The following is a 25,007-nucleotide window of genomic DNA, read 5'->3' as shown; positions in this document are numbered from 1 at the left end:
ACAAAAGAGATCTCAGAAGACCTAAGATTAAGAATTGTTGACTTGCATTAAGCTGGAAAGGGTTACAGAAGAATCTCTAAAAGCCTTTATGTTCATCAGTCCACGGTAAGACAAATTGTCTACAAATGGAGAAAGCTAAGCACTGTTGCTACTCTCCCTAGGAGTGTCCGTCCTGCAAAGATGACTGCAAGAGCACAGCACATACAGTGCCTTGCAAAAGTATTCGGCCCCCTTGAACTTTGCAACCTTTTGCCACATATCAGGCTTCAAACATAAATATATAAAACTGTATTTTTTTGTGAAGAATCAACAACAAGTGGGACACAATCATGAAGTGGAACGACATTTATTGGATATTTCAAACTTTTTTAACAAATCAAAAACTGAAAAATTGGGCGTGCAAAATTATCCTAAACTGGGATATGTTTAACACCCCGGCAGTCCTACAATCTAAGCTAGATGCCCTCATTCTCACACAAATCATCAAGGAACCCACCAGGTACAACCCTAAATCTGTAAACATGGGCACCCTCATAGACATTATCCTGACCAACTTGCCCTCCAAATACACCTCCGCTGTTTTCAATCAGGATCAGACGACCACCCCTCATCAATGTCAAACACTCCCTAAAACACTTCTGCGAGCAGGCCTTTCTAATCGACCAGGCCAGGTATCCTGGAAGGATATTGACCTCACCCCTTCAGTCGAGGATGCCTGGTCATTCTTTAAAAGTAATTTCCTCACCATCTTAGATAAGCATGCCCGTTCAAAAAATGCAGAACTAAGATATAGCCCTTGGTTCACTCCAGACCTGACTGCCCTTGACCAGCACAAAAACATCCTGTGGCGGACTGCAATAGCATCGAATTGTCCCCACGATATGCAACTGTTCAGGGAAGTCAGGAACCAATACACGCAGTCAGTTAGGAAAGCAAAGGGTAGCTTTTTCAAGCAGAAATTTGCATCCTGTAGCTCTAACTCCAAAATGTTTTGGGACACTAAAGTCCATGGAGAACAAGGGCACCTCCTCCCAGCTGCCCACTGCACTGAGGCTAGGTAACACGGTCACCACTGAAAAATCCATGATAATCGAACATTTCAGTAAGCATTTCTCAACGGATGGCCATGCCTTCTTCCTGGCTACTCCAACCCTCGCCAACAGCTCCACCTACCCCGCAACTACTCGCCAGAACCTCCCCAGCTTCTCCTTCACCCAAATCCAGACAGCAGATGTTCTGAAAGAGCTGCAAAACCTGGACCCGTACAAATCAGCTGGGCTAGAAAATCTGGACCCTCTCTTTCTAAAACTATCCACCGCAATTGTTGCAACCCCTATTACCAGCCTGTTCAACCTCTCTTTCATATCGTCCGAGATCCCTAAAGATTGGAAAGCTGTCGTGGTCATCCCCCTCTTCAAACGGGGTGACACCCTAGACCCAAACTGTTACAGACCTATATCCATCCTGCCCTGCCTATCTAAAGTCTTCGAAAGCCAGGTTAATAAACAGATCACTGACCATTTCGAATCCCACTGTACCTTCTCCGCTGTGCAATCCGGGTTCTGAGCCGGTCACGGGTGCACCTCAGCCACGCTCAAGGTACTAAATGATATCATAACTGCCATCGATAAAATATATACCGTCTTCATCGACGTGGCCAAGGCTTTCGACTCTGTCAATCACCGTATTCTTATCGGCAGACTCAATAGCCTTGGTTTTTCTAATGACTGCCTCGCCTGGTTCACCAATTACTTTGCAGACAGAGTTCAGTGTGTCAAATCGGAGGGCATGTTGTCCGGACCTCTGGCCATCTCTATGGGGGTAGCACAGGGTTCAATTCTCGGGCCGACTCTTTGCTCTTTTTATATCAATGATGTCGCTCTTGCTCTGGGCGATTCCCTGATCCACCTCTACGCAGATGACACCATTCTGTATACTTCTGGCCCTTCCTTGAACACTATGCTAACTAACCTCCAAACGAGCTTCAATGCCATACAACATTCCTTCCGTGGCCTCCAACTGCTCTTAAATGCTAGTAAAAGCAAATGCATGCTTTTCAACCATTTGCTGCTCGCACCAGCCCGCCCGACTAGCATCACCACCCTGGAAGGCTCTGACCTAGAATATGTGGATAACTATAAATACCTAGGTGTCTGGCGAGACTGTAAACTCTCCTTCCAGACTCATATTAAACATCTCCAATCCAAAATAAAATCTAGAATCGGCTTTCTATTTCGCAACAAAGCCTCCTTCACAAACTTACCCTAGTAAAACTGACTATCCTACCGATCCTCGACTTCGGCGATGTCATCTACAAAATAGCTTCCAACACTCTACTCAGTAAACTGGATGCAGTCTATCACAGTGCAATCCGTTTTGTTACCAAATCACCTTATACCACCCACCACTGCGACCTGTATGCTCTAGTCGGCTGGCCCTCGCTACATATTAGTCGCCAGACCCACTGGCTCCAGGTCATCTACAAGTCCATGCTAGGTAAAGCTCCTCCTTATCTCAGTTCACTGGTCACGATAACAACACCCACCCGTAGCACACATTCCAGCAGGTTTATCTCACTGATCATCCCCAAAGCCAACACCTCATTTGGCCGCCTTTCCTTCCAGTTCTCTGCTGCCAGTGACTGGAACGAATTGCAAAAATCGCTGAAGTTGGAGACTTTTATTTCCCTCACCAACTTTAAACATCAACTATCTTAGCAGCTAACCAATCGCTGCAGCTGTACATAGTCCATGTGTAAATAACCCACCCAATTTACCTACCTCATCCCCATACTGTTTTTATTTTATTTATTTTTCTGCTCTTTTGCACACCAGTATCTCTACTTGCACATCATCATCTGCTCATTTATCACTCCAGTACTAGGTCACAAAAATCAGAAAAGCAATCAAAAAAATGGTTCACTTTGATGATCTTCGGATGTTTTCACTCACGAGACTCCCAGTTACACAACAAATTTTATACCCAAAATACAGACGTTTGTTTGTCGCGTTATGTTCAGAAATCCACAGGAAAGAGCGGTCACGAAAACACAGACGTATATTCCAAATAATATCCATAATGTACACAGAAACATGTGAAACATTTTTTATAATCAATCTTCAGGTTGTTTTTAAAATACATATTCGATAATATATCAACCGAGTGTGTAGCTTTTTCAATAACAGCGGGAGGAACAATGGCGGCTTTACTCAATTGCGCAAAACTCACTCTGAGAGCCCCCACCTATCCACTTACGCAATGTGATCTTTCACGCTAATTTTTCAAAATAAAAGCTTGAAACTATGTCTAAAGACTGTTGACACCTTAGGGAAGCCATAGAAAAAGGAATCTGGTTGATATCCCCTTAAATGGAGGATAGGCATGCATAGGAACAGAGAGGTTTCAAAATAAGAGGCATTTCCTGATTGGATTTTCATCAGGCTTTCGCCTGCAATATCAGTTCTGTTATACTCACAATATTTTTACAGTTTTGGAAACTTTAGAGCGTTTTCAATCCTAATCTGACAATTATATGCATATTCTAGTTTCTGGGGCTGAGAAATAGGCAGTTTCAAATGGGTATGTTTTTTTAGCCAAAAACAAAAATACTGCCCCCTACACTCAACAAGTTAATCTGTTAAATTGTAATTATTCGCTCTCATGGCCTATTTATTGCCTAACTCCTCATGACTTTTGCACAAACTGCATATAGACTTTATTTTTTTCTACTGTGTCATTGACTTGTTTATTGTGTTATTGGCTTATTTATTGTTTACTCCATGTGTAACTCTGTGTTGTTGTCTGTGTCACACTGCTTCGCTTTACCTTGGCCAGGTTGCAGTTGAAAATGAGAACTTGTTCTCAACTAGCCTACCTGGTTAAATAAAGGTTAAATAAAATAAATAAATAAATAAATAAAGTTCACCCCCAAGAATATTGTTTAACTGAAACAGTTTTGTTAAGAGGAATGGTCCAAAATTCCTCCTGGACATTGTGCAGGTCTGATCCGCAACTACAGAAAACATTTGGTTTAGTGCTGCCAAAGGAGGGTCAACCAGTTATAAAAATCCAAGGGTTCACATACTTTTTACACCCTACACAGTGAATGTTTACACTGTGTTCAACAAAGACATAAAAATATATAATTTGTCGTGTGTTATTAGTTGCCTCTAGCCATCCCGGATCCGGGATCGTGAATACAGCCTCAAGCTCATTACCATAACGCAACATTAACTATTCATGAAAATCGCAAATGAAATGAAATAAATATGCTAGCTCTCAAGCTTAGCCTTTTGTTAACAACACTGTCATCTCAGATTTTCAAAATATGCTTCTCAACCATAGGAAAACAAGCATTTGTGTAACAGTATTCATAGCTATTCATAGCTAGCGTAGCATTTAGCGTTAGCAATTCAGCAGGAAACATTTTCACAAAAACCAGAAAAGCATTCAAATAAAATCATTTACCTTTGAAGAACTTCAGATGTTTTCAATGAGGAGACTCTGTTAGATAGCAAATGTTCAGTTTTTCCAAAAAGATTATTTGTTTAGGAGAAATCGCTCTGTTTGGTGCGTCACGTTTGGCTACCAAAAAAAAACGAAAATTCAGTCATCTAAACCTCAAACTTTTTTCCAAATGAACTCCATAATATCGACTGAAACATGGCAAACGTTGTTTAGAACCAATCCTCAAGGTGTTTTTCACATATCTCTTCGATGGTATATCGTTCGTGGAAGTGTGCTTTCCCCTCTGAATCCCAGGAGAAAATGCCTGCGGCTGAAGATTACGCACCAATTTACACAAAGGACACCGTGCGGACCCCTGGTAAATGTAGTCTCTTATGGCCAATCTTCCAATGATATGCCTACAAATACGTCACAATGCTGCAGACACCTTGGACAAACGGCACAAAGCTTAAGCTCGTTCATGGCACATTCACAGCCATATAAGGAGACAATGGAAAACAGAGCCTCAGAAATTCTGCTGATTTCCTGTTTTTGGTTTAATCTTGGTTTCGCCTGTAACATGAGTTCTGTGGCACTCACAGATAATATCTTTACAGTTCTGGAAACGTAAGAGTGTTTTCTTTCCAAAGCTGTCAATTATATGCATAGTCGAGCATCTTTTCGTGACAAAATATTGCGCTTAAAACGGGCATGTTTTTTTATCCAATAATGAAATAGCGCCCCCATAGATTCAAGAGGTTTTAAGTAGACTGTGTTTGTCTATTGTTGTGACTTAGATGAAAATCAGATCAAATGTTATGACCAATTTCTGCATAAATCCAGGTAATTCCAAAGGGTTCACATACTTTCTTTCCAATGCATATGGGGCAGCAGCCTCTAAGGTGCAGGGTTGAGTGGATGGATATTTAACAGTCTGATGGCCTTGAGATAGAAGCTGTTTTTCAGTCTCTCGGTCCCAGCTGTGATGTTCCTGTACAGACTTCGCATCTGGATGGTAGCGGGGTGAACAGGCCGTGGCTTGGGTGGTTGATGTCCTTGATGATCTTTTTGGCCTTTCAGTGACATCGAGTGTTGATTGTAAGTGATGTGTACGCCGAGGAACTTGAAGCTTTTCAACTTCTTCATCTGACTCTGAAGTAGATAAAGGGCGTCCTTGCCAAAATCTCGAATTATCCCTTTAAAGTGAGTGGTGGTCCTTTGTAGCTCAGTTGGTCAGTTGGTAGAGCATGGCGCTTGTAATGCCAGGGTAGTGGGTTTGATTCCTGGGACCATCCATACGTAAAATGTATGCACGCATGACTAAGTCGCTTTGGATAAAAGTGTTTGCTAAATTGCATATATTATGGTCCTGCAACAGGGTCAGTCTGTATGTGCAAAGTCCATTATTCAATACCAAGGAAAGTTGAACTGAGTAGGGTTGCGATCACACAGACTTCAATAGCAATCTCAAATGTGCAGAGTCATTCATCTGTACAAGTTGAAAATAGCATGAAAGATAAACAAGATATCCCAGAAAGTTTTTTTGTTTGTTTTTCCTCTAGGGTATAGAATAAATTAGTTTGAAAAATCACTTTGAATTCTACATTCCATTTGAGTTGGGATAAGTTACAATTGATTATGTGATCCAGGTTTTAAAATCACTTTGCTGGGAACGTATTGCCTAAGGATCAGGTTAAGCCTCCAATTTGAGGAACATCTTTTCATTTGCCCCCAGATTTGTCTCTAATTGAAGGAAATAGTTCAGAATGAAAAACAAACAGAGGCCAATCACGCACGGCTTTATTCTGCAGACATCTGTGTGCAATAAGTTTCATTTGAGGTTGCTAGCTGGAATGATTGCTTTGAGGGCTAACAAATACGGTGTTATGAATAAACATATTGTGAACCCCCCCCCCGAATAACTTCTGTATATAATACTTAATCAAAGATTTTAATGGGATACAGAAGAGCGGTACCTTTCCAGTTATTCATAGATATCTCTGATAAGGAAAAAACATACCTCCAGAATGCATGGGTGGTCCACATAACAAAACCACTCCTTGGCCCTCTCGGACATTAACAGCACTCCGTGCAGTTTGGGTCTTGAAGTTATCTAGGTCTAATCAACACAAAAATCCAGCTTTAGTGTTACTACAGAATGGATGAATATGCATAATAAAACATAATGGACAGTAAGCACTAACATGAGTATGCCTAAATACAGCTGACACCTCAATCAGTATCAGCCAATATGTTTCCCACTGTGGTTTGAGTTTCAGCAACACATGCATCCGTTATATTGGTTTCTTCAAAGCTCTAAAATCCATGTGGTGCAGGAAACCATTCACAGGTACAGTGATTGATTGCTTTAGAACACACCCAATGCTATACAATACTTTGAAAGGCAACTGTAACATTGAACATTATTGATGGACTTGAGTATGTGATGTATACCTCACAACACACCGTTCTTATGATAGCAGCAGGAGATTAACTTGCAAAGGGATAATAGAGAGAGGAGGAAACTTGGAAGAACTTAACAAACATAGGGCACATGACGAAAAACAGGATTCAGTGCCAAGAGCAATAACCAACATCATTATTAAATGCAGTGTAATCTTGCACTTAGCTTCCCCATTGATACTCTGGGCGCAATTCATCCCTGCAAATGAAAGGGGAAAAAGCTGACAGACTGAGCTTGTACCTGGGATGATGAAACGTTACTCTGTTTCAGTGAGTGATGGGCAAACCACTGTACCCCTGTGCCTAATGACTCCGCACCCTTGGGCTGGCAGCCCTGCAGTCAGGCCCCAAACACAAACAAAAGAAAGTCAATGTGACCGTTAAGACAAATTGGGAAAAGAGAAGGATTATAGAGGGGAGTGGGAGAGCGAAGGGAAGATTAATGAGCCAGTCTCTGATGACCGTGGTGAAATCCAACACGGCCAAGTCATAGCAGGATTCTGTCCAGGCCACGCGGTGGGTGGCCATCTTCCAACAGAGCAGTGGAGAATTAGAACTCTCAGCCAAGGTGCTGATTCTAAAGCAGGAGGAGGTAGGCTACCTAGGCTATCTACAGTTAGGTGGTGCAGGCTGGTTGGAAAGCATAACCACACAGCTGCAGCTGATCATGACGGTAATATTAATTTCAAACAGTGGAGGTTGGTACTGAAATGTAGTAATCAGTTAAGGTAGGGAGAGGAGGCCCTCCTATTCTCCTCTCTCCTCACATAGAAAGTCACAGCAGGGACTGGTGCTAAAATGCAGCACTCTGCAGGCTGGCTCTACCCTGTCTGTAGTAGAATGAGTGCTTCCTCTAGGCTAATATGTCTCCTCTGCACAGGCTCCAACTCTGAGAGCCAACAAGAATGTGTCGGGAGGGAAGCCAGAAAAATATATATAGAGAGGTATCTTATCCAACTTATCCAGTTGTGTTACAGTTGTTCAGAAATGCAATGCAAATCAAATCAAATTTCAAATCAAATTTATTTATATAGCCCTTCGTACATCAGCTGATATCTCAAAGTGCTGCACAGAAACCCAGCCTAAAACCCCAAACAGCAAGCAATGCAGGTGTAGAAGCACGGTGGCTAGGAAAAACTCCCTAGAAAGGCCAAAACCTAGGAAGAAACCTAGAGAGGAACCAGGCTATGTGGGGTGGCCAGTCCTCTTCTGGCTGTGCCGGGTGGAGATTATAACAGAACATGGCCAAGATGTTCAAATGTTCATAAATGACCAGCATGTTCGAATAATAAGAAGGCAGAACAGTTGAAACTGGAGCAGCAGCACGGCCAGGTGGACTGGGGACAGCAAGGAGTCATCATGACAGGTAATCATGGGGCATGGTCCTAGGGCTCAGGTCCTCCAAGAGAGAGAAAGAAAGAGAGAAGGAGAGAATTAGAGAACGCACACTTAGATTCACACAGGACACCGAATAGGACAGGAGAAGTACTCCAGATATAACAAACTGACCCTAGCCCCCCGACACATAAACTACTGCAGCATAAATACTGGAGGCTGAGACAGGAGGGGTCAGGAGACACTGTGGACCCATCCGAGGACACCCCCAGACAGGGCCAAACAGGAAGGATATATATCCCCACCCACTTTGCCAAAGCACAGCCCCCACACCACTAGAGGGATATCTTCAACCACCAACTTACCATCCTGAGACAGGGCCGAGTATAGCCCACAAAGATCTCCGCCATGGCACAACCCAAGGGGGGGCGCCAACCCAGACAGGATGACCACATCAGTGAATCAACCCACTCAGGTGACGCACCCCTTCCAGGGACGGCATGAGAGAGCCCCAGTAAGCCAGTGACTCAGCCCCTGTAACAGGGTTAGAGGCAGAGAATCCCAGTGGAAAGAGGGGAACCGGCCAGGCAGAGACAGCAAGGGCGGTTCGTTGCTCCAGAGCCTTTCCGTTCACCTTCCCGCTCCTGGGCCAGACTACACTCAATCATATGACCCACTGAAGAGATAAGTCTTCAGTAAAGACTTAAAGGTAGGATGAAGTAGATGGCCATAACACATCACAAAAAAGAAACACATCATCAAAATTATGGTTGAATTGTGGAGACAGGAAATGGAGGAAGCAAGCCATCCTTGTCTATGGCAGCTTCTTCATTACAAGGAAAAGCTAGCAGCCTATGCAGCAACCTTCATGTATCGCCAATACCTCCTCTGTGCATTCCCCTACTAGACAATAAATATCAAGCAGCTTCCCTCCTCACCTAGGACCCACAAGTGAGATTCATTATCCAGCCCATGAGGGTAAAGGCAGTCAATCTCTTAAGGGGAAGGAAAGGCTATCTCTAGGACATGATCAATAGTGAGACGGCATGATCAGTGAGAGGGGAGAGGTGTCTCTACACTGTCTGTCTGTTGGCTCTCTATATGGTAGAGAATCATGCCAAAGCTTCATATTCATATAAATGATTGTGTCTGGTTTGCAAAGTCTTAAGCTTTATTTGTGTTGTTTTCCTTTCAAGTCCAGAACGCAGACGCTGGCATAGATTTGCAAAGTATCAGTCAATACCGAGTGAGCTCAGATGCTGTCAAACCTGGAAACACAGCGACTAATGAGAATCAATGGAGTCAGAAGCTGCCTTACCCATTTTGTTGCATCTGACATTTCATTCAATTAACCCTTAAAAATATATACTTGAAGCAAACCAAGCAAGAAATCAGAATGCTAAGGCCACAGCAACAATACTCACACAGACACACACAGATGTGTTAAAAATAGCCCAATCACTTACATGCAAATTGTAGAGTGGCTCGGCAGCTGAGGATGATCCCCCATGTGTTGAAGGCAGTGCACTGGTATATCCCTGTGTCTTGGTCCCTGTCCAGACTGTTAATGATCAGGTTGCCTCCAGACATGTGACGCCGGTAGTCACTCCCCAGATCAATGAGTGTTCCGTTAAGCGACCATCTGGAAAGACGCAAACACAATCAGCAGCCGGGCCTCTGGAGATGCACACTCACAAACATGTATCATATGGATCGATTTGATGGGTGCAGGTGACCATTATTCTGTGAACACCATGAGATAGGAAATATCAAAACATTAGTTTGAATCTTTATGATTCCCTCATGATAAAGACAATTGAATCAAATGAAAGATATTGGATAAAATCACCCTGTAATTATTGGTGTTTTTAGAATGAGACTTTTCATAGTGTATTGGGTTAGCCTAGCTAGCTGCCTTGGCATTTCAAAGACTGGCCTATTTGTTTCTATTGTACATCATTGTATTATGAATTTTTTTTACTTCACATCTCACATTAATGATATAAAATAATTATGATATAAAATGATATAAAATATATTATTTGTTTTGAGTCATAGCTCAAAACAAATAATATTTTCAAGTTGTCCAAAAACACCAATCACCAGCTAAGATAAATGCAGTGAGGTCAAATAAAGTAAAATATAAAATGGTTTAGTACTAATGATTTGCTGCAATAAACAATTTACAAATAGGAAAACAAATTTTTGTTTTTCCAAAGTGAGACAGAAACCTAAAAACGAAAAAGGAAAATGAACGAAGCTGAGAGGCATGATAAGTATGGATTATTTTCCACTTAAGAAAGCAAGTAATTGTGAATGATTAGGATGAGACTTTGAGCCAGCTAGCTTGAACAATGCCATTCTGGGACAGTGAAATGACAATTCCAATGATGAGCAAAAAAAATCTATATTATTTTCCCCCTTTTCTGTAAACTAACGAGCAGAGAAAATTATTCTTCACACAGCCTTAAAACCAGCCATGACTCTCCCCAGACTCCCGCCTGAGAGACTACAAAAGATATAGCTGTCTTTCATGTTGTTGACTGCATTATTCATCTATCACAGTGTGGTTTTCACTTAATCAGACATATTTTGTCATCATTCCAGATACCAAAATTATTTTCAAAATGTTTGAAGTTACAGTGTGTGATGAAGCCTGTTTCGTGGGCGCACAAATATGAATGCAAAAAACTAGGGAGTTTGATGACTTATTGAATCTCAATTGCTTTAAAAAAACAGCTTGTTTCTACATGTTCCAAACTGCTCTGTTGATACAGTATGATACATCATGTTACCATAGGTATACAGTCTATAGAAGGAGGATCTCACGTGTAATCTCGTCCCAATATTTATATATTGTGTGTTGTGTGTTGTGTGTATTGTTGTAAATTGTTAGATACTACTGTACAGTTGGAGCTAGGAACCCAAGCATTTCGCTACATCTTCAATAACATCTACTAAATATGTGTATGTGACCAATAAAATTTGATTTGATTTGATTTATAATAAAGTGGAGAGGGGGAGAGGGAGAGGTGGTCTGGTGGCTAATTATATTCGCAGCCACCCCAGAATATCTGAAGTTAATGGGAGAGGACAGTAGGCAGGCTGAGCAGATCAGACACCCCTGGAGCAGATGGCTGAGCTCTGCCTCTGCTGGGTGTGATGGTGTCTATGCACGACACAGCCAGTCACTATGCCAGCCACCCCATCTATCAGCAGTAGCAGCAACACCTTAAACTGCAAGCCTGAACAGTGGGACAAGTTGTCAGAGACACCCCTCACCTGCCACCACTAAGTAGCCACCAGAAAAGGCCTGGTATGAAACCCCCCTGAGGGTGAAGGCTAGGTGACAGAGCATGAAACTCCCGTCACATATAGAGCACCCATTCCATGAGAGTAAGAGTAAAGAACAAGGATAGACCACAGTGCTGCAGCTAGTGTAATTTCACTACAAAACAAGCAGATGTGGAGTTATTTAACCTGAACCAATATAATTGAAATCACACAAATTACCAAGCAGTCATCACACTGAGATGTTATTATCACTCCACCACTTAAACCCCATGCGGACATAACTATCCTTTGCCATCCACTATCCAAAACATGAATTATCCATGTTAGCATAGTCATATTGTATTTGAGTCGTCACCATCATCATCATATGCAGTGATGTGTATCTCTCTAACAGTCAGTAAAATGGTTCTCATCACCTGTGAGGTTGTGAGCAAAACCTCAAATATGGCAAAAACATTAAATTAGACATATTTTTACTGTGAGAGTATAAGATTGTTGCAAGCAGCATGCTGTGACCTGTATAGAAGTCTATGCCCTCAAACCTGTTGCCAGCTCTGGACTAATGAGGACTAGGGTTGCAAAGGGTAGGAAACTTTTCTGTAAATTTCTGGAATTCTTCCATGGGAAGTTAAGCCCTGGAATTTGGGGGATTTTGCTTAAATTCATCCAAAAAGTTAGCTCATAACAGTGAACCTTTTTTTGTGGGATACACAAGGCAATTCTAGATCTTGTGGCATATTTTGGTTAAACTATCCACAATTCAATGGAATTGCAACCCTCTGCAAGGCACAGTGTATTCTTCCATCACATGTGCAGTGAACTCTTCCATCACATGTACAGCTGATTCTCAAGATCTTGCACACTAATGAGATGCTATTGAGCCCACACTACTACACTGTCTGAGCCAAGGACTACATGCTTTCTGGTAAGTTCACAACAAGCAACCTCTGACAAAAGTCCCTCTACTTCTCTTCGAGGTGAAAATGATGAATCAGACACCTTATCGATAGCAACAGCTCATCGTCCTCCTGCAATCAGATTTGTTTTTACTCAATGGAGGAACGTAGTCAGAGAAATGCTGATGAATGTCTTGCTCGAGCTGTGTATGCAACTGGTTCACAGATTCAGAGTTCAAGTGAAGGTCAAGCAAATCATAGCGGTCAAGGTCAAGCAAATCATCTCTGGTGGGTGGTCGAATGTTCATTGGCAAGGAATAACTAACTACATCATCTCCACCCCTCAACCTGTATTATACACGAGCACAGACACAAGGGACAGACACAACATTCTCTACATTGCATATGAGCTGAAGGCAGTCATCAATGACCTTGGACCCAGAAGGTATTTGCACTGGTGAATGACAATGCTGTGAACATGAAGGCTACTTGGTCTAAAGTGGAGGAGTTCTACCTCACATCACACCCATTGGCTGTGCTGCTCATGCATTGAATCTGCTCCTCAAGGACATCATGGCACTGAAACAATGAATACACTCTACAAGAGAGCCAAGGAAATGGTTAGGTATGTGAAGAGTCATCAAGTTATAGCTGCAATCTACCTCATCAAGCAAAGTGAGAAGAATAAGAGCAGCACATTGAAGCTGTCCAGCAACACCCATTGGGATGTGTGTTTACGGACATATTCAATCAATCCCTATACCAGTCTGCTGTTCCCACATGCTTCAAGAGGGCCACCATTGTTCCTGTTCCCAAGAAAGCTAAGGTAACTGAGCTAAACGACTACCGCCCCGTAGCACTCACATCCGTCATCATGAAGTGCTTTGAGAGACTAGTCAAGGACCATATCACCTCCACCCTACCTGACACCCTTGACCCACTCCAATTTGCTTACCGCCCAAATAGGTCCACAGACGATGCAATCTCAACCACACTGCACACTGCCCTATACCGATGTGAGAATGCTGTTCATCGACTACAGCTCGGCATTCAACACCATAGTACCCTCCAAGCTCGTCATCAAGCTCGAGACCCTGGGTCTCGACCCCCCCTGTGCAACTGGGTACTGGACTTCCTGACGGGCCGCCCCCAGATGGTGAGGGTAGGCAACAACATCTCCTCCCCGCTGATCCTCAACACTGGGGCCCCACAAGGGTGCGTTCTGAGCCCTCTCCTGTACTCCCTGTTCACCCACGACTGCGTGGCCATGCACGCCTCCAACTCAATCATCAAGTTTGCGGACGACACAACAGTGGTAGGCTTGATTACCAACAACGACGAGACGGCCTACAGGGAGGAGGTGAGGGCCCTCGGAGTGTGGTGTCAGGAAAATAACCTCACACTCAACGTCAACAAAACTAAGGAGATGATTGTGGACTTCAGGAAACAGCAGAGGGAACACCCCCATCCACATCGATGGAACAGTAGTGGAGAGGGTAGCAAGTTTTAAGTTCCTGCATACACATCACAGACAAACTGAATTGGTCCACTCACACAGACAGCATCATGAGGAAGGCGCAGCAGCGCCTCTTCAACCTCAGGAGGCTGAAGAAATGCGGCTTGTCACCAAAAGCACTCACAAACTTCTACAGATGCACAATCGAGAGCATCCTGGCGGGCTGTATCACCGCCTGGTATGGCAACTGCACCGCCCTCAACCGTAAGGCTCTCCAGAGGGTAGTGAGGTCTGCACACGCATCACCGGGGCAAACTACCTGCCCTCCAGGACACCTACACCACCCGATGCTACAGGAAGGCCATAAAGATCATCAAGGACATCAACCACCCGAGCCACTGCCTGTTCACCCCGCTATCATCCAGAAGGCGAGGTCAGTACAGGTGCATCAAAGCTGGGACCGAGAGACTGAAAAACAGCTTCTATCTCAAGGCCATCAGACTGTTAAACAGCCACCACTAACATTGAGTGGCTACTGCCAACACACTGTCAATGACACTGACTCTACTCCAGCCACTTTAATAATGGGAATTGATGGGAAATGATGTAAATATATCACTAGCCACTTTAAACAATGCTACCTTATATAATGTTACTTACCCTACATTATTCATCTCATATGCATACGTAGATACTGTACTCTATATCATCGACTGCATCCTTATGTAATACATGTATCACTAGCCACTTTAACTACGCCACTTGGTTTACATACTCATCTCATATGTATATACTGTACTCGATATCATCTACTGTATCTTGCCTATGCTGCTCTGTACCATCACTCATTCATATATCCTTATGTACATATTCCTTATCCCCTTACACTGTGTAAAAGAAAGTAGTTTTTTTTGGAATTGTTAGTTAGATTACTTGTTCGTTATTACTGCATTGTCGGAACTAGAAGCACAAGCATTTGCTACACTCGCATTAACATCTGCTAACCATGTGTATGTGACAAATAAAATTTGATTTGATTTGATTTGATTTGATTTGAAACAATTGAATACACTCTACAAGAGAGCCAAGGAAATGGTTAGGTATGTGAAGAGTCATCAAGTTATAGCTGCAATCTACCTCATCAAGCAAAGTGAGAAGAATAAGAGCAGCACATTGAAGCTGTCCAGCAACACCCATTGGGATAGTGTTGTCATCATGTTTACTCCAGTGCTAGCCTCTCTACACTGGCTTCCTGTCAAAGCAAGGGCTGATTTCAAGGTTTTACTGCTAACCTACAAAGCATTACATGGGCTTGCTCCTACCTATCTCTCTGATTTGGTCCTGCCGTACATACCTACACGTACGCTACAGTCACAAGACGCAGGCCTCCTAATTGTCCCTAGAATTTCTAAGCAAACAGCTGGAGGCAGGGCTTTCTCCTATAGAGCTCCATTTTATGGAACGGTCTGCCTACCCATGTCAGAGACGCAAACTCGGTCTCAACCTTTAAGTCTTTACTGAAGACTCAACTCTTCAGTGGGTCATATGATTGAGTGTAGTCTGGCCCAGGAGTGGGAAGGTGAACGGAAACGCTCTGGAGCAACGAACCGCCCTTGCTGTCTCGGCCTGGCCGGTTCCCCTCTTTCCACTGGGATTCTCTGCCTCTAACCCTATTACAGGGGCTGAGTCACTGGCTTACTGGGGCTCTCTCATGCCGTCCCTGGAGGGGGTGCGTCACCTGAGTGGGTTGATTCACTGTTGTGGTCATCCTGTCTGGGTTGGCGCCCCCCAGGTTGTGCCGTGGCGGAGATCTTTGTGGGCTATACTCAGCCTTGTCTCAGGATGGTAAGTTGGTGGTTGAAGATATCCCTCTAGTGGTGTGGGGGCTGTGCTTTGGCAAAGTGCGTGGGGTTATATCCTTCCTGTTTGGCCCTGTCCGGGGTGTCCTCGGATGGGGCCACAGTGTCTCCTGACCCCTCCTGTCTCAGCCTCCAGTATTTATGCTGCAGTAGTTTATGTGTCGGGGGCTGGGGTCAGTTTATTATATCTGGAGTACTTCTCCTGTCCTATTCGGTGTCCTGTGTGAATCTAAGTGTGCGTTCTCTAATTCTCTCCTTCTCTCTTTCTTTCTCTCTCTTGGAGGACCTGAGCCCTAGGACCATGCCCCAGGACTACCTGACATGATGACTCCTTGCTGTCCCCAGTCCACCTGGCCATGCTGCTGTTCCAGTTTCAACTGACCTGAGCCCTAGGACCATGCCCCAGGACTACCTGACATGATGAATCCTTGCTGTCCCCAGTCCACCTGGCCATGCTGCTTCTCCAGTTTCAACTTCCACCTGACTGTGCTGCTGCTCCAGTTTCAACTGTTCTGCCTTATTATTATTCGACCATGCTGGTCATTTATGAACATTTGAACATCTTGGCCATGTTCTGTTATAATCTCCACCCAGCACAGCCAGAAGAGGACTGGCCACCCCACATAGCCTGGTTCCTCTCTAGGTTTCTTCCTAGGTTTTGGCCTTTCTAGGGAGTTTTTATTAGCCACCGTGCTTCTACACCTGCATTGCTTGCTGTTTGGGGTTTTAGGCTGGGTTTCTGTACAGCACTTTGAGATATCAGCTGATGTACGAAGGGCTATATAAATAAATTTGATTTGATTTGATTTGATTTGATGTTTGAGAGGACCCTGGAGGGGAAGGAGTCCCTCCAAGAAATGGCCATATCACAGTCTGCCGATATGGACTCCCCCATCAAGAGGATCTTTCTGGATGATGTATTTTGGGAGAGAGTGGTAAGCAGCCTGAAAATCCTGAAACCTATAGCCGAAGAGGATGGCTGACGTTTTACATGCCCGTAATAAATTGTGATATTATGTTAATTTTTTTTGCGTTGTTTGTAACTTGTCTTTTTACTTATTTTGTACATAATGTTGCTGCTACCATCTATTATGACCAAATATAACTTCTGGACATCAGAACTGGGATTACTCACCACGGACTGGAAGAATCTTTTTCCTCAAATCAAATCAAAGTTTATTTGTCACGTGCACCGAATACAACAGGTGTAAACCTTACAGTGAAATGCTTACTTACAGGCTCTAACCAATGACGCCAAAAAAGGTGTGTGTGTGTGTGTGTGTGTGTGTGTGTGTGTTTGTGTGTGTGTGTGTGTGTGTGGGTAAGTAAAGAAATAAAACAACAGTAGACATTTGAAAAAGAGTAGCAAGGCTATATACAGACATCTGTTAGTCAGGCTTATTGAGGTAGTATGTACATGTAGGTATCATTAAAGTGACTGTGCATATATGATGAATGGAGAGTACCAGAAGTGTAAAAAGAGGGGTTGGTGGGTGGTGGGACACAATGCAAATAGTCCGGGTAACCATTGGTTACCTGTTCAGGAGTCTTATGGCTTGGGGGTAAAAACTGTTGAGAAGCCTTTTTGTCCTAGACTTGGCACTCCGGTACCGCTTGCCTTGCGGTAGTAGAGAGAACAGTCTGTCCTAGTAGGACTTGGGTGGCTGGGGACTTTGACAATTTTTAGGGCCTTCCTCTGACACCGCCTGGTTTAGAGGTCCTGGATGCCAGGCAGCTTTGCCCCAGTGATGTACTGGGCCGTACGCACTACCCTCTGAAGTACCTTGCGGTCGGAGGCCAAGCAATTGCCGTACCAGGCAGTGATGCAACCGGTCAGGATGCTCTCGATGTTGCAGCTGTAGAACCTTTTGAGGAACTCAGGACCCATGCCAAATCTTTTTAGCTTTCTGAGGGGGAATAGGCTTTGTCGTGCCCTCTTCACGACTGTCTTGGTGTGTTTGCACCAATCTAGTTTGTTGTTGATGTGGACACCAAGGTACTTGAAGCTCTCAACCTGTTCCACTCCAGCCCCATCGATGAGAATGGGGACGTGCTCGGTGCTCCTTTTCCTGTAGTCCACAATCATCCCCTTAGTCTTGGTTACATTGAGGGATAGGTTGTTATTCTGGAACCACCCGGGCCAGGTCTCTGACTTCCTCGTAATAGGCTGTCTCGTCGTTGTCGGGGATCAAGCCTTCCACTGTTGTGTCGTCAGCAAACTTAATGATGGTGTTGGAGTCGTGCCTGGCCATGCAGTCGTGGGTGAACAGGGAGTACAGGAGGGGACTGAACACGCACCCCTGGGGAGCTCCAGTGTTGAGGATCAGCATGGCAGATGTGTTGCTACCTACCCTCACCACCTGGGGGCGGCATGTCAGGAAGTCCAGGATCCAGTTGCAGAGGGAGGTGTTTAGTCCCAGGATCCTTAGCTTGGTGATGAGCTTTGAGGGTACTATGGTATTGAACGCTGAGCTGTAGTCAATGAACAGCATTCTCACATAGGTGTGTATAATAATTAATAATAATTACAGAGATTGAGAAATGAACAGTCTTCAAAGACACAACAACCTACACCACTTTTAACAGCACATTACTCAACACTAGTGAGACTCATGCCGCCTACGGTAGGCCTACAGTATATCGAAAAACATGATGTGACTCTCCGCAAATAATTACATATAGAGGATTTGAGGATTCTAAATTAAAACCAAAAGCCACCTCATGGGTCTCCCGGTGTCAGCCGGAAAGGGTATCGAACCTGCATCTGTAGCACCATATTTTGCACTGTGGGAGCCCTCATCCACTCCGGAGCCTCCCATCCAAAGTATCAAAATACAGAGAGTTGTTGGTAAAGGTAAATTGTTCTGCTATTAGCCCATAATGGGTCCAGGTCAGGATAACCAAAACATGTATTTATTAAAGAAAGAATGTTGCTACTTATTTATTTTGATCCAAAGCCATGAATGTGTGAGTCACTCAGCTTTATGTAGGTGCCGGCTATATGACTGATAATATATAATGATATTTTGGAGGTTATTTCATTTTCAAAAAAATGAAAGAGCGATCTGAATGAAGGCCAAAATAATATTTGTAAAGGCAAAAACATTTCTGTTTTTAGAGGGAGAGAACCGCTGGGCCAATTGTGCACCGCCCATAAAGGCAAAAATATAGCCCTGCTAATAGCAATAATGGCACTGTACAAAGTGACCATGTGTTTGAAAGAGTATTTTCCAGTAAGCAACAATCTGTTTCATTACGTGATATTTATTCCCACAGTAATTCGTTATGGATCCATAACTAAATAAACATCAGCATTTTGAAAGAGTATTTTAATCATTATTTTATTAACAAAAGCACAAAGATGTTGATGAAGAAAATCCTGTACTGTTGTTTTGAGTTATAAATGTAACACTTCAGAGTACTTAAGCATCGAATACATTGCAGGTAGGGGGATGTTCACACCTACAGTAGCCGGGCTATAAAGAGTCTACTGTCCTGCTAATCGGGCTACAAGTGTTTGAAAACCTGTTTTCAAAATGCCACCAGCTAACACTTAGTAATTTGTTATGGACCCATAACTAAATAAACATCGGCATTTTGAAAGAGTATTTTTATAATTATTTTATTAATGAAAGCATAAAGATGCCATTATTAGTTGCATTGTTTTAGTTTGAACCTGCCGACTGTCACTAAGAACAGAACAGCGGGAATGTTTCCCTAGTCAGCGCCATTGTTAGCACAATGCCCCTTATTAAAGTGTTGCCAGTTTGGCGGGGTGGGGGTCCACCCCCCCCTTCCTCCTCCTCCCTTCCCAATGGGCTAGGACGGTCTTCTGTGCGTGGCTTTGCGGCCCATCCCGTGCCCCCTGACCTTGTGCCTTGAACCTTGCGTGATTTCAGTGGATACACCTGGAGAACTACAAGGCAGTCCCATTGTGAGCCACTCGTGGGGGCATGACCAATATATATTGTCTTGCTAATAACAGGGTTAACAATATATCCTGTGAGAATATCCAACAGGCTTTTATATAATTCTAAATTAATAATAATAATCGCTTTCTTTAGAAAATAACAATATTTTGGAGATGATTTCATTTTCAAATAATGTAAAATGAGCGAGATAAAGGCCATTGTTGAACAAGTGTTGAGACAATGTTACTAATTTGTAAATAAAGCCAAAGTTTGTTACTTTGAATGATTTATTTCTGTTTTTAGAGGGAGAAAAACCAAACACCTACAGTCATCTCATGGGTCTCGCAGCCGCGGCCGGCACGGGTATTGAACCAGCATCTGTAGCAACAGAGATTTTAGACTGCTGCCCACTCAGGCGCTATACAACATGACCGGTCAGGAGTGGCCTACAGTACTACAGTAAGGGCAAAATAATCCTAACAAAATAAAATAATAAAAACCTTAGTGTTTTAGTAAGTAATACTGAAGTCGTGCACAATTATCAGTTTCTAATTCGGTTTATATTGCCCATTCATTGTCAATTAGAGACACAGTAGGACCCAAAAGCATAATCAGTGCTCTAACTCCCCCTTGCGCTGGTCTGGAGAAATTAAGTGGTGATGAAGGGTACCGTACTAAACCACAAATGACCTATAAGTCCCCCGGCGTAAGCTCACAACTTTTAAAGGAGGAACCACTGTACCTACAGTTTCAAGCAGACCACCTGTGCCCAAGAAAGCGAAGGTAACCTGCCTAAATGATGACCGTAGCACTCATGTCAGTAGCCATTAAGCCATTAAGTGCTTTGAAAGCTGGTCATGGCTCACATCAACAGCATCCTCCAGGATACCCTAGACTCACTCCAATTCACATACCGCCCCAACAGATCCACAGATGACGCAATCCCAATCACACTCCACATTGCCCTTTCCCAGCTGGACAAAAGGAACACCTATGTGAGAATGCTGTTCATTGACTACAGCTCAGCGTTCAACACCATAGTGCCTACAAAGCTCATCACTAAGCCTGGGACTAGGACCATGGGACTAACACCTCCCTCTACAACTGGATCCTGGACTTCCTGACGGGCCGCCCCAGGTGGTAAGTGTAGGCAACAACACGTCTGTCATGCTGATCCTCAACACTGGGGCCCCTCAGGGGTGTGTACTTAGTCTCCTCCTGTATTCCCTGTTCACTCATGACTGCACGGCCAGACACGACTCCAACACCATCATTAAATTTGCCAATCACACAACAGTGGTAGGCTTGATCACCAACAACAACGAGACAGCCCATAGGGAAGAGATCAGAGACCTGGCCGTGTGGTGCTAGGACAACAACCTCTCCCTCAACTTGATCAAGACAAAGGAGATAATTGTGGACTACAGGAAAAAGAGGACTGAGCACGCCCCCATTCTCATCGATGGGGCTGCAGTGGAGCAGGTCGAGAGCTTCAAGTTCCTTGGTGTCCACATCACCAACAAACTAACATGGTCCAGGCACACCAAGACAGTCGTGAAGAGGGCACAATAAAACCCATTCCCCCTCAGGAGACTGAAAATATTTTTTTTCCATGGGTCCTGAGATCCTCAAAAGGTTCTACAGGTGCACCATCGAGAGTACTGGTTGCATCACTGCCTGTTACGGCAACTGCTCGGCCTCCGACCACGAGGCACTACAGAGGGTAGTACAAACGGCCAAGTACATCCCTGCGGCCAAGCTTTCTGCCTTCCAGGACCTCTATACCAAGCGGTGTCAGAGGAAGACCCTACAAATTGTCAGACTCCAGCTACCCTAGTCATAGACTGTTCTCTCTGCAACCACACGGCAAGTGGAACCGGAGCGCCAAGTCTAAGTCCAAGAGGCTTCTAAACAGCTTCTACCCATAAGCCATAAGACTCCTGAACCTCTAATCAAATGGCTACCCAGACTATTTGCCCTGCCACCCTCTCCCTCTCCCCCTCTTTTACACCGCTGGTACTCTCTGTTGTTATCATCTATGCATAGACACTTTAATAACTCTACCTCCATATACATATTACCACAACTAACCGGTGCCCCCGCACATTGACTCTGTACCGGTACCCCCCTATATATAGTCTCGCTAATGTTATTTTACTGCTGCTCTTTAATTACTTGTTACTTTTATTTCTAATTCTTATCCGTATTTTTAAAACTGCATTGTTGATTCGAGGCCCGTAAGTAAGCATTTCAGTGTAAGGTCTACGCCGGTTGTATTCGGCGCATGTGACTAATAACATTTGATTTGATTAACTCTGGTTGACCTTGAGGTTTACATCAATGTTGCATGAGGCCTCTTCATCAAATACAGGCAGGGAATGGAGCCACGCTCAGAGCTGTCTCCAGCCACAGACCTCACCTGGTTTCTCCTGAGGCCACACACACAGGAAAAAGTAGGCCCACACACTCACAAGCACACTCACACACACATACACTATATGACCAAAAGTATGTGAACTGGACACCTGCTCGTCTAACATCTCATTCCAAAATCATGGGAATTAATGTGGAGATGGTTCCCCCCTGCGCTTCTATAACAGCCTTAACTCTTCTGGGAAGGCTTTCCAATTGATGTTGGAACATGGCTGCAGAGACTTGCTTCCATTATTCGCATTAGTGAGGTCGGGCACTGATGTTGGGCGATTAGGCCTGGCTCGCAGTCGGTGTTCCAATTCATCCCAAAGGTGTTTGATGGGGTTGAGGTCAGGGCTCTGTGCAGGCCAGTCAAGTTCTTCCACACCGATCTTGACAAACCATTTCTGTATGGACCTCGATTTGTGCATGGGGGCATTGTCATGCTTAAACAGGAAAGCGACTTCCCAAAACTGTTGCCACAAATTGGAAGCACAGAATCATCTAGAATGTAATTGTATGCTGTAGCATTAACATTTCCCTTCACTGTGTTTCCCTTCACTGTGTTATGACATGTGGGGAGCGATGGAGTGACATGTGGGGGGGTGGGGAGTGGAGTGGGGTGGGGTGGCGTGACATGTGGGGTGGACTGACATGTGAGGTGGGGTGGAGTGACATGTGGGGTAGGGTGTGATGTTATGTGGGGTGGAGAGGTGTGACGTGGGGTGGCATGTGGGGTGGAGTGACATGTGGAGGTGCGGAGTTGGGTGACGTGGTGTGGAGTGGAGCGACGTGGGTGGAATGTAGCGACATGTGGGGTGGTGTAGAGTGGAGTGACATGTGGGGTGGTGTAGAGTGGAGTGATGTAGGGTAGGGTGGAGTGGAGTGACATGTGGGGTGGAGTGGATTGGTGTTATATGGGGTGGGGTGGTGTGGAGTGACGTGTGGGGTGGAGTGACATGTGGGGTGGAGTAGAGTGATGTGGGTTGGGGTGGAGTAGAGTGATGTGGGTGGGATGTGGGGTGGGGTGGAGTAGAGTGATGTGGGTTGGGGTGGAGTAGAGTGATGTGGGGTGGGGTGGAGTAGAGTGATGTGGGTTGGGGTGGAGTAGAGTGATGTGGGGTGACATTAAGGTAGCGGTGGAGTGACATGTGGGGTGCAGTGTAGTGACATGTGGGGTGGAGTGGTGTGACGTGTGGAGTGACATGTGGGGTAGTGTTGGGTGGAGTGATGTGTGGGGTGGGGTGGATTTACATGTAGGGTGTAGTGGTGTGATTAGCGGTGGAGTGGAGTGACATGTGGGTTGGAGTGGCATGGTGTGATGTTGGGTGGGGTTGATATGACATGTGTGGTTTGGGGTGAAGTGACGTCTGGGGTGGGGTGGAGTGGCATGTGGGGTGGTGTGTTGAGGAGTGATGTGTGGGGTGCGGTGGAGTGACATGAGGTGTGGAGTGGAGTGACATATGGGGTGGGGTGGAGTGACATGTGGTCTGGGGTGGAGTAGTGTGATGTGGTGTGGTGGTGTAGAGTGGAGTGACATGTGGGGTGGTGTAGAGTGACATGTGGGGTGGAGTAGAGTGATATGGGGTGGGGTGGAGTAGAGTGATGTGGGTTGGGGTGGAGTAGAGTGATGTGGGGTGGAGTAGAGTGATGTGGGTTGGGGTGGAGTAGAGTGATGTGGGGTGGGGTGGAGTAGAGTGATGTGGTTTGGGTGGAGTAGAGTGATGTGGGGTGGGGTGACATTAAGGGAGCGGTGGAGTGACATGTGCGTTGGAGTGGCATGGTGTGATGTTGGGTGGGGTTGATATGACATGTGTGGTTTGGGGTGAAGTGACGTCTGGGGTGGGGTGGAGTGGCATGTGGGGTGGTGTGTTGAGGAGTGATGTGTGGGGTGCGGTGGAGTGACATGTGGGGTGGGGTGGAGTGACATGTGGTCTGGGGTGGAGTAGTGTGATGTGGTGTGGTGGAGTTACATGTGGGGTGGAGTGGAGTGACATTTGGGGTTGTGTGGAGTGGAGTGACGTGGTGTGGTGTGACATGTTGGTTGGGGTGGAGTGGGTGACGTGAGGTGGAGTGGAGTGACATGTGGGGTGGGGTGGACTGACATGTGGGGTGGGGTGGAGTGGAATGACATGTGGGCTGGTGTGGAGTGACATGTGGAGTGGGGTTGTGTGGAGTGACATGTGGAGTGGGGTTGTGTGGAGTGACATGTGGAGTGGGCTGGTGTGGAATGACATGTGGAGTGGGGTTGTGTGGAGTGACATGTGGGGTGGGGTTGTGTTGAGTGACATGTGGGGTGGAGTGACGTGGTGTGGTGTGACATGTTGGGTGGGATGAAGTGACATGTGGGGTGGAGGGGAATGACATGTGGGGTGGAGTGGAGTTGTGTGACATGAGGGGAGGAGTGGTATGACATGTGGGTTGGTGTGAAGTGACATGTTGGGTGGAATGACATGTGGGGTGGTGTGGAGTGACATGTGGGGTGGTGTGGAGTGATGTGGGGTGGCGTGGAGTGACATGTGGGGTGGTGTGGAGTGACGTGGGGTGGTGTGGAGTGGCATGTGGGGTGGAGTTGAGTGACATTTGGGGTGGTGTGGAGTGGCATGTGGGGTGGGTGGAGTGACATTTGGGGTGGTGTGGAGTGGCATGTGGGGTGATGTGGAGTGGCATGTGGGGTGATGTGGAGTGACATGTGGGGTGATGTGGAGTGGCATGTGGGGTGATGTGGAGTGGCATGTGGGTTGATGTTGAGTGGAGTGGCATGTGGGGTGATGTTGAATGGAGTGGCATGTGGGGTGATGTTGAGTGGAGTGGCATGTGGGGTGATGTTGAGTGGAGTGGCATGTGGGGTGATGTTGAGTGGAGTGGCATGTGGGGTGATGTTGAGTGGAGTGACATGTGGGGTGATGTTGAGTGGAGTGACATGTGGGGTGAT

The 25,007-nt window shown here is 45.1% G+C and overlaps 1 protein-coding gene across 1 annotated transcript in view; it reads right to left on the bottom strand.

The window, feature by feature from the left end:
• LOC112220351 (contactin 3b) overlaps nucleotides 1-25,007 on the bottom strand; it is a 91,683-nt gene that overhangs the window by 38,456 nt on the left and 28,220 nt on the right. The window contains exons 4-5 of the mRNA XM_024382195.2: nucleotides 9,711-9,886; nucleotides 6,467-6,565 (exon numbers count right to left, since the gene is read on the bottom strand). Of these exons, the coding sequence (XP_024237963.2) occupies nucleotides 6,467-6,565; nucleotides 9,711-9,886 (275 nt within the window). The remainder of the gene's footprint in view (nucleotides 1-6,466; nucleotides 6,566-9,710; nucleotides 9,887-25,007) is intronic.

This window comes from Oncorhynchus tshawytscha, linkage group LG02 (genome assembly GCF_018296145.1).
Source record: "Oncorhynchus tshawytscha isolate Ot180627B linkage group LG02, Otsh_v2.0, whole genome shotgun sequence".
NCBI classification, from domain to species: domain Eukaryota; kingdom Metazoa; phylum Chordata; class Actinopteri; order Salmoniformes; family Salmonidae; genus Oncorhynchus; species Oncorhynchus tshawytscha.
Note: the sequence above shows the minus strand (reverse complement) of the source record. Positions and strands in the feature narration are given on the sequence as shown.